This window comes from Photinus pyralis, unplaced genomic scaffold, assembly GCF_008802855.1.
Source record: "Photinus pyralis isolate 1611_PpyrPB1 unplaced genomic scaffold, Ppyr1.3 Ppyr1.4_LG1, whole genome shotgun sequence".
Classification (NCBI taxonomy): Eukaryota; Metazoa; Arthropoda; class Insecta; order Coleoptera; family Lampyridae; genus Photinus; species Photinus pyralis.
This window is the reverse complement of record NW_022170249.1, coordinates 64,683,927-64,693,018: the sequence shown is the minus strand read 5'-3', so window position 1 is coordinate 64,693,018 and position 9,092 is coordinate 64,683,927. Positions and strand designations below refer to the sequence as shown.

General features: G+C 35.1%; 2 protein-coding genes and 2 non-coding genes across 7 annotated transcripts; 2 read left to right on the top strand and 2 right to left on the bottom strand.

Moving 5' to 3' along the window:
- The first annotated feature begins 407 nt into the window (after positions 1-407).
- Positions 408-2,126, top strand: LOC116158558. 4 transcript variants are annotated; one of them, XM_031471352.1, is made up of 3 exons: positions 408-658; positions 1,014-1,383; positions 1,434-2,126. In XM_031471352.1, exons 2-3 carry the CDS (start codon positions 1,165-1,167, stop codon positions 1,941-1,943), a joined length of 729 nt encoding a protein of 242 aa, XP_031327212.1. In that variant the 5' UTR covers positions 408-658; positions 1,014-1,164; the 3' UTR covers positions 1,944-2,126. The 4 variants fall into 4 exon arrangements, with proteins under 4 accessions (XP_031327212.1, XP_031327211.1, XP_031327213.1 ...); XM_031471351.1 differs by having other exon boundaries at positions 408-877; positions 947-1,383; XM_031471353.1 differs by having other exon boundaries at positions 408-1,383; positions 1,434-1,727; positions 1,784-2,126.
- Positions 415-576, top strand: LOC116160737. Its single transcript, XR_004143323.1, has one exon. It is a non-coding gene; the product is annotated as a U1 spliceosomal RNA (small nuclear RNA).
- A 533-nt stretch (positions 2,127-2,659) lies between the features above and the next one.
- Positions 2,660-2,849, bottom strand: LOC116160744. The gene has a single exon (XR_004143330.1). It is a non-coding gene; the product is annotated as a U2 spliceosomal RNA (small nuclear RNA).
- Positions 2,850-4,003: 1,154 nt separating this feature from the next.
- On the bottom strand, positions 4,004-8,545 carry LOC116159401 (mRNA export factor). Its single transcript, XM_031472369.1, has 3 exons — positions 8,152-8,545; positions 7,742-8,106; positions 4,004-4,552 (listed from the first exon to the last, which is right to left on the bottom strand). The coding sequence occupies exons 1-3, from the start codon at positions 8,425-8,427 to the stop codon at positions 4,117-4,119; spliced, it is 1,077 nt and encodes a 358-aa protein (XP_031328229.1). The 5' UTR covers positions 8,428-8,545; the 3' UTR covers positions 4,004-4,116.
- Between the last annotated feature and the right edge of the window lie 547 nt (positions 8,546-9,092).

Below are 9,092 nucleotides of genomic sequence, written 5' to 3'. Positions count from 1 at the left end.
TTGTTTTACGCAATGCTATTACTTTTATTTTTCGTGCTAAAAACTCACTTCAGTAAATTGCTGCAAATAAATTAACCAGAATATGGGTTTCCTCAGAGAACCCATTTTAGGTTAATTTGCTCTTTAAGAAAAAATATAGCATATTATGAAAAGCATCACAGGAAAAAATAAAAATTGCCTACATTTTAAAAGATTTAAACTTGGATGAAAATGGTCGAAGGATAACGGTGACTAGAATCGATAATAGTGTCGCCACTCGCCACTACTTTGTAAAGTTTTCAAACATTCGCTACCACGCTACCATTTAAAGTACCGGTGTAGTTAATAGATTTAACAGATGGCGCCACCAATAATCTAGACACTTGATGTTCCGTTGTGTATTGAATATGACATCGAGCAAAATGCTGACAAAGCATACTTACCTGGCGTAGGGGTTACCGTGATCAATAAGGCGGTTCCCCCAGGATGAGGCCCTTTCATTGCACTACGATCGGGCTGAAACCTGCGATTATCCCTAATGTGGATAACTCGGGCGCGTAATTTTTGGTAGTCGGGACTGCGTACGCGCTGTCCCGGTTTTATTCAAAATAAACAAAGTTCTCTGTGATAAACCCCGTTTGTGCATGTCTCTTCTCTGCTTGAGCGAAAACTGGTGACGGTAACTATTAGTAGTACATTATTTTCAGCGGTGGGGAATGACTTCATGGCGCGCCCGAGTTGTGAGGCGGGTAATAGACGGCAAGCCATGAAAAATCACTTCTCCAAATTAAATATGCTATTTTTTCTTCAAATGGTTTAAATTATTATAAAGCTGCCATGTTTTTGTGTTTTTGATACTCAGCTCTAGGTTTGATTTATGCATGTACCTACAAGAAATGTAGTAGGTGATAAATAAATGCGAGTAGTTTCGATTGTTAATAGGTATACAAAAAAAACGTTTTGACAGATATAAATTGTTCATCGTTGCCGTTGTGACCAGTTAGTTTTTGAAATGCAACCGATTTTGTCGACAGAACTTGAGGCTGCCGCTGCGACCAATCAGGCTGTCTTGGACCCACAAAATCTAGCGAGAAATATTGTGCCGCGTACGATCATTTTAAAAAGTGGTGCGACTCAAAGAACGTAAAATTTGAAGAAAATGTGTTTCTAGCACATTTCAACACAATGGCTAAAGAGAAAAAATGGAAATCATCGACCATGGTCGCGATATTCCATGATCAAGTCGCAGCTAATAATCAAAAACGGAATGGATGTTTAAAGTTACGCGCGTTCTTGAAAAAATCAAACGAAGGGTGTTATGCAAAAAAATCAAGAATTTTTTCGAAGGAGCCGTTTGAAACCTTTTTATTTGAAACGCAAGATGATTTGCATTTAGGATTAAAGGTAATACCTAAATTTAATTTTGTAGTTTGAATATTATGTAATTTTTTCAGATTGTTTTATTAATTGGAATAACTGGAGCCTGCAGATATGATGAAATGGTAAAAATGAAAACTACAGATATAGAGGACATGGGGAATGTTGTTTTGATTAAAATACCGGATAGGAAGACTAGAAAAGTTCGATCGTTCACAATAATTGGAGAAAATTACATCAAAATTGATCGAAAATACGCAGCGTTAAGACCAAAAGATATGCTAGAAACTCGATTTTTTTCTAAATACCAAAATGGAAAATGCTGCAGAAGTGTAATGGGAATACACACTATTAGCAGTGTTCCTGGAAAGGTTGCAACTCTCTTAAAATTAAGTAATTCAAAAGAATACACAGGTCATTCTTTAAGACGCACTTCGGCTACACTATTAATTGATGGAGGAGGTAATATTGAGTCGCTAAAACGGCACGGGGGCTGGAAATCAAGTAGTGTAGCAGAAGGCTACATAGAGGAGCCGTTGCGAAATAAAAATGATAACGCAAGTAAAATTGAAGGAAAGAAGTTATAATAACACCTAGTGCCAGCAAAACAAATGATATTGAACCATCAGCATCTCATGTGATTGCAGAAAATTAAACTTCGTCTGCGCAGACTTTTACAATACTGCATGGTTTTAATTTTCAAAAGGCAACATTGACAAATTGCACGTTTAATATTAGTTTGACAAATAAAAATGACGTTTAAATTCTTATTTTCGTTGTTGTGTGTTATTATTTTAGCGTTTTCATAGCAACACTTTTCCGGAAAAGTAAAACTGTCGCCGGCGGAAAAGTTGCATTTTTCCGCAGCCACTTCAGTCAAATTATAGCCTAATATTTTGACGTTTGAAGAAAAGACACTTAACACTGTGTGGCCTTTAAAGAGGCGGAAAAATTTTAAATATTCTTGTTAATAATACAAGCGTAATCCTTCCCGTATATTCGAATGATAATAATAGATGGACACCACACGGTATGAATTTCAACGTCAAAAATATCGAATTAATGATAATTGGGCAATTTGGCTAAAAACACTGCATCTCCTCCCATAGATATAAAACCAGCCTACGGACTGTAGGTAGTATAAAAAGTGCGGACCACTATCAAGCAGTCAGATATCAAATACTTGGTGAAAATATAGAGAAACTTTGAATAAAATCTAATACATTACATCATAGATTTGGTCTATGATGATTACATGAATGTAAAAAGTTCCCCCATCCAGAATTATCTTCGTTTATATTTATTTATTTGGGCCGATCCCGGAGGTACTGCAAGACCGGGCCAACCCGCGACGGAGGTGGAGCAAGCCCCTAACCTCCGTCAATTTCCAAAAATCAGTTTAATATACTGGACCCGCATGCGGGTCGTATCAGATATTAAGCTGATAAGAACAGATACTACACTTTGATCTTAGCCATAGGCCGAGAAGCGATAACGTGTGTGGTTTAACGTTTCGACTTTATTCTGCCGTGTCAGCAGTTAAACTAACAGAATTACTTGCAGCGCCCTCTCTTTAACAACACTACCATTCAATGTTGAAGAATTCAATAAAAAATTAAGTTTTATCACAGATTTAGTATATTTAAATCTGTGGTTTTATCGTTTAGTGAAGGATTAATTACTTCAATGGTTTTATTCAATGCAGTTGAGTAGTTCATTTGCATTTCGCCAGTCTACAAGACGCCTATTTATCAAAACTGCATTGACAACGTCGGCATATGTAATCAATCATATTTTTTCAATGACGTCGGTTATGAAAACTTTTGAGCTTCACATGAATTACCAAAATATACAGTACAGTATTCAGGCAGGCTACCGATCCCATACACTTACTTAAAATGTTTCCTAATTTTTGCAATTAATTCCTAAAGTATGAACTCTTTTGATGCATGTTTTCTAGAATTTTTAATCATATATTAATAGACAAAATATCAGTTTCTGTTGTATGCTCTGTACATATCTACCTAATACATATTTTTCCGAGCATATGCACCCCTTGCTTATATAATGGTGATTGGTGAATGAAGTTCAGAGGCAATCGCGCCCCATTGAATTACATGTGCATCGCTAGTTGCCTATATTATCCAAATCCCAACCTTACCATCCTTTTTTCCTCAAAATTTGATCATATTTCGAATTTACATTTTCCAGAGAAACTAAATCACGCCGGCGATTTAAGTGTTGAATTGAGGCCTCTTCCCTTTCACATACCGGGTGATTGGTGAATATTACAAAACCGAACATAGGAAATTTAACATTTTTGCAGATTATTCCTCCCCATATGTTAACTTAAGAGGGTTTATAATTGAACCAATCGCGAAAGAAGATTTTTATCTAATGATATGCGAATTAGTTCATTTTCAGTTGTATTTCGCATAATTATTGTATTGTCTATATGGTGTAAGAAAATCGTACTTAACTTGATCTTCCAAAGGCGACTCGACAGCAACTCATTTTTGATCGCCCATTACATGAGCGCAGTAGGTACAATAATATTTGCTCACGGCTCACACATAGATCTTTTAACGCCATACTTAATAATAATTATGCTAAAAATTTGAAGAACAATATAACCAAAAGAATTGCAAATAAAGATAAACGATTAATTTATTTTATTGTTTATCTACCAGAAACCTTATGCTAAAAGCAAAGTAAAAATCAATACATGATAGAACATAAGCAAAGTATAAATGTACACAATTAAGAAGCGGATCTCGGTTTCAGCTCATCGTAACAAGGGCGTAGAAAAATGTAATTCCTTTTCATGGGGTTGTAATACTCGTGCCCTTTACTCCAATCGTAACTTACAGCATATGCAAAGATTTGTCCATTATGATTAAATGCACAACGTGTAACAGGCTGTTCCATTAATTCCGAAGGTTTCAGTTTGGTTCGAGCATCCTTATCCCAAAAGCTGAACGAACCATCGGAGCCTACAGTGGCCAACGTTCCATGAACCGGATGAAAAGCAATGTCGTTTACTGCATAAATGTCCTGGTATCCATTTGGAGTGCCGTTTGAACGGTGACATTTAAAAGTAAAATTGTCTTTGGGATTGGTGGGATTGACGTATTGTATCGCAACTCTTCCCTCAACGGAACCTAGTGCATAACCGGTCGGAGATTTCTTTTTATCCCTGCAATATTGCGTTCTTTAACACTACAAAATTATACCACAGATGTAAATATACTATTGATAGCTCATGACATAATGGAAACCTAAAATTTACTTCCATAGCTAACACAACTTACATTTAAATGAGACAAATAGTATATTCAGCTGTACACCGAAAATTCTGTGAAAGACAAATTTTTCGTTTTTGATCCAAACTGCAGCAAAATATTTGTCGCCATGGACAATAACATTTATTTCATAGTTTTTTTTTGTAAATTTTGTAATACAGAAGACAAGATGCTTATGACTACTTTAGGAGAAATATATTATCATAAAATACATCAATATTTTCTTTCATTTTACCAATTAGCTCACTACAATAATATACAGTATGTCCCGTGACTCGATGGACATAGCTTAACACTGTATTTACTCAATTCGAAGAATACCTAATAGGCTATATCAATTTAATCTTAAAAATACGTCAAATGTCACCATAACAATATGACAAAACAGTTACATGGCCTACTAGATTGATTTATTGTTAAATTTAATATTGCATATAACTGATTAACTATTGTATTTTGGACAAAGTGTATAAGAAAATTTTGATTTGTATTGTACTTGGTCAAATATACTCGTAATAAGATAATAAAATACCGAATATTCATTGCAAGTCTAATTTAAATTTATACTGGGTGGTGCCTAGCACGACGCAGCATAGGGATTTCAATGGTAATTTCTTTATAGTCAATTACTAGCTCCCCTAATTATTTTAGAGCAAAAGTCTAAATAAGCTTTTTTAGAGAAAAAAAATACTGTATCTGTTCATGCTATTACTCATAATTTTCCGTTTTTCAAAACCGTAGAAATCGACAAAATAAAAAGGTTCCTTTTTCAATAAATCAAATATGCCTTGGAATTACCTAAAAAAACAGCGATCACGTTTCATTATTTGCCTTTGACGTATATTAAATTTATACTTGTTCATAAATTACTTAAGAACTGCGAAGAAAGCAATAACGTTCAAAATTTCCGTCAAAACCATCAGGAAAACGACAATACATTCAACGTTTTGGATGTAGTAGCGGAAAATCCGAACATAAGTTTAGGAACAAATCTGCTTCAAATCAGTTTTTTTTCTTCGATTATGTAGGTACTCTGATTCTCTCTGATAAACAAATAGTATCTGATGCAGATGCAGCATACATTCTCTAAAAAAACATTGCAGTATTTTTCTCTCTAAAAAAACGTATTTAGACTTTTGCTCTAAAATAATTAGGGGAGCTAGTAATTGACTATAAAGAAATTATCATTGAAATCCCTATGCTGCGTTGCGCTAGGCAACACCCTGTATATCATTTCTATATGTGCTTTAGCCTTACGACTGTGCTCATTTTAAAGGACATGATCTACATGATGGTGGTAAAGAAAGTACCTACTTATAAATTATTAAATTTTATGGATTTTTGAAATAGTGCTTTGCCACCAAATTTTAGTGTTGATTTGGTCTTCTGCTACAGAAGCACCCCGCTGAAAGTTGCTAGTAGTGATGCAAAAAATATTGGTTTTCCCCCATAACCGAATGCCAAATATTCGATGCATTACAAGTTGTTATATTTCCAATAAAGTATGTAACGTTATTTTCTCTTCATCATCAAATTAATGTAAACTTGATATGAGTGAATAATGAAATTATATAATATCATAGTCTGTTCTACAAAAAGGGCCCAAGATTGTAGCGATTTAAATTGTATTTTTATTTCTTAAAACAACTTATAGTGTTAAATTAGATGATTTCAGCTACAATTTGACAAAAAAAAATTAATTTCGGCATTTGCTTCATGTGCGTCACCAAAATTCTTTTTGAAATGGGTTATTAGGGGAATTTTTGTTTTCTTGTCTGTCCTCGTCTAACTCAAGAATGAAAAGAGACAGTGATGTCAACCTTCACAAATCAATTTCCACAAATTCAAGGATCAGTGCAATGGAATATGAGTCGGATTGAAAGTTGCGTTTCCGAATGTGTCAAAAAATTCACCCACTGAAAATCCTATGCGATTCTTCGTATCTTGTTTTGGTGTATTCTTGTAGATAATTTTTTGAATTTTCCGTCATAAGATGTAAATGAAGGGTTTAAACAAATTTGTTTTTTGCCAAGGCGTCGCTAATACTGCACCATATAATAAACATATAGGGTTAAATCATAAAAATTAAAGTTGCTATAGCCTTGGGCCATATTTATAGAATAGACTGTATAATAAAATAAGCTTTTCTACCATTTCATTAAACCACATTGCACAAAAGCAGAATCTCTCGCTTTCGACATTGAAGTTTAATGCCTGTTTGCACCGACAAATTTAAGCGGAGCTTAGCTTAAGCGTAGCTTAAAATCCATGGCAACGATTATTGAGACAATGGTTGCGATGGATTTTAAGCTACGCTTAAGCTAAGCTCCGCTTAAATTTGTCGGTGCAAACGAGCATAAGTGTGATTGTGAATTCACCGAAACTATGTGTACCAAGCAACAAATCAATCGTCAAAAAGTATGCTTGCCAAATTCCCCTGGTTAAACGGACGCCTGCATATACCCTTACCGTAATTTACCAATACACCACTGATTAAGACATACCAAACTTTCTTTACAATCACATACAGGAAATGCGTGAAGCTAATCTAATTAGTTTCATGTATTAAGAGCAAAAAGAAATTACTCCCAAAAACATATTCTTAAGAGAGAGAGAGTGCAAAAAATTAAACATGTTAAAAGTTCAACAACTCATATTTCATCTCCTCTTGAAGAAGGCGAATCATGATCAAAGTCCCAAGAAAGAAACCTAATAAAAAATCAAAGATAATAAAAACTGCGTATGGGGTGTGTTGGTAGAGCAGTCTTGCCTGAAACCCTGCCCATTCAAAAATAAAGACAAAAAAAATAAAATATTGCAGTAAGTTTTTTAGGATTTCTTAAAATATCTTTATAAGTACCTAGGTATCCATTATGCTCGCCAGGAGAGAATGCCAGTCACAGAACACTTGATGCCAGTCTACAATCGTACATTTTTCATATTACACCATACGAGTGCAGACAGGCATCAGGGGTTCTGCGACCGGCATTCTCTCCTAACGAGAATAATAACTAACAGCCAATTAACATGGAATGAGCTATCGATAGTATAATTTGCATCTGTGACCATATAATTGATCTTACCTAAAAATGGAAACGCAGCGATGCTGGTATTTCAGTGGACTTTCCAATCTCTTGTACTCCTGTGGAGTTCCTTCCAATTGGTAGACAATAATGTGACGACCTGCAGTTCCCACCACAGCCATTGGATAATCTACATCGGCGCAGTAACACCTTTCCGGCAAGTTGATACTCATAATAAGCGTCGGACTTCGTGGATCCCAAAATTTAAGCGTTTTATCCCAAGAGCCGGTCATTAGACAGCTGTAATTGGGTGATTTAATCCAGTGACAAGTCTTAATCGGTGCATCATGTTGGGCAACTTGCATCACTTGATTACTTGCCAAGTCCCATGCTTTCGCTTGTTTATCACACCCAGCCATGTACACCTATTAGATATTGTAATGAATCGGTTTAAAAGAACCGGTAATTACCTTCGATCCGTCATCACTCCAGCAAACATCCAAAACAGGAGCACCGCAAGTTTGCATGCTTTTAGGAATGGTTTTACCGGTCTGCTCTACCTCCCAACACCTTACGTTATTGTCCCAACTGCCGGCAATTAGAAAATTTTGAGGAATTGTAGCGGGTGAAAACGCCAAAGAACTAATAGATTCATCTGGGGGAGACGTTACTTCAAAATCTTTCATCGGATTTGCAGTACTCGGTGCTGCTGCCGCATTGAAGCTGTTTACACTTTGATTAAACATTTTAATCAAAATTCTTCAGATTTCTAGGCTAATTATACAATTTCGATTTAATTTTATGAAACTTCGCAAACATCAAAACAAGCCAACTTAAATAACCATGTTGCCATGTTTCCAAATGCCAACAATGTCAATGTCAACTGTCAAACAAAATGATGATTTATATCTACAGGGTGTCTGTCCGAAGAATGTTCTTATTCTAGATCGTTCCAAAAAGATAATGGCGCAAAAAGCCAGTTTTGAATAGAATGCAAATATACCTACTATCTAATTTCAAAATATTGACATATGTTATTTTATGTTTGAAGTGTTCATAATTGTTGCTCACATCATGTTTAGGGTGGATGCTCTTATTTCTAATTTATTTATCTAAATTTCAGATTTATTTATTTCATCATTAATTGTAATAAATAGTAATCACTAAAGGTAAATCTAAGAAAAGTTTTTTAACACTAATCCAATCTTAAGAGGAACAAACAATGCAAATCGAATTTCCTTCTCACAGAGCCAACTGAAAATATCGGTTCTTTGGCATTAATAAGTCATAACGGTACCGGTCATCATAACTTTTTGAATAACGGCTCCGCGGGTTCTAATTCCTGCTTTAAAACAGGCGCGCCCGTAGAACAAATTTTTTGTTTTGCAAGAAAAACTTTCCTATTGATCAA

What these genes read in the sequence shown, in the direction of transcription:
- LOC116159401 (XM_031472369.1), bottom strand. Translation starts at nt 8,427, where the DNA reads ATGTTTAATCAAAGTGTAAACAGCTTCAATGCGGCAGCAGCACCGAGT. An exon ending in GGAGTGATGACGGATCGAAG is followed by an intron (nt 8,107 to 8,151) that starts GTAATTACCGGT and finishes AATATCTAATAG; the next exon opens with GTGTACATGGCTGGGTGTGA. An exon ending in CGCTGCGTTTCCATTTTTAG is followed by an intron (nt 4,553 to 7,741) that starts GTAAGATCAATT and finishes GCAATATTGCAG; the next exon opens with GGATAAAAAGAAATCTCCGA.
- LOC116158558 (XM_031471352.1), top strand. Translation starts at nt 1,165, where the DNA reads ATGGCTAAAGAGAAAAAATGGAAATCATCGACCATGGTCGCGATATTC. An exon ending in ATTTGCATTTAGGATTAAAG is followed by an intron (nt 1,384 to 1,433) that starts GTAATACCTAAA and finishes TAATTTTTTCAG; the next exon opens with ATTGTTTTATTAATTGGAAT.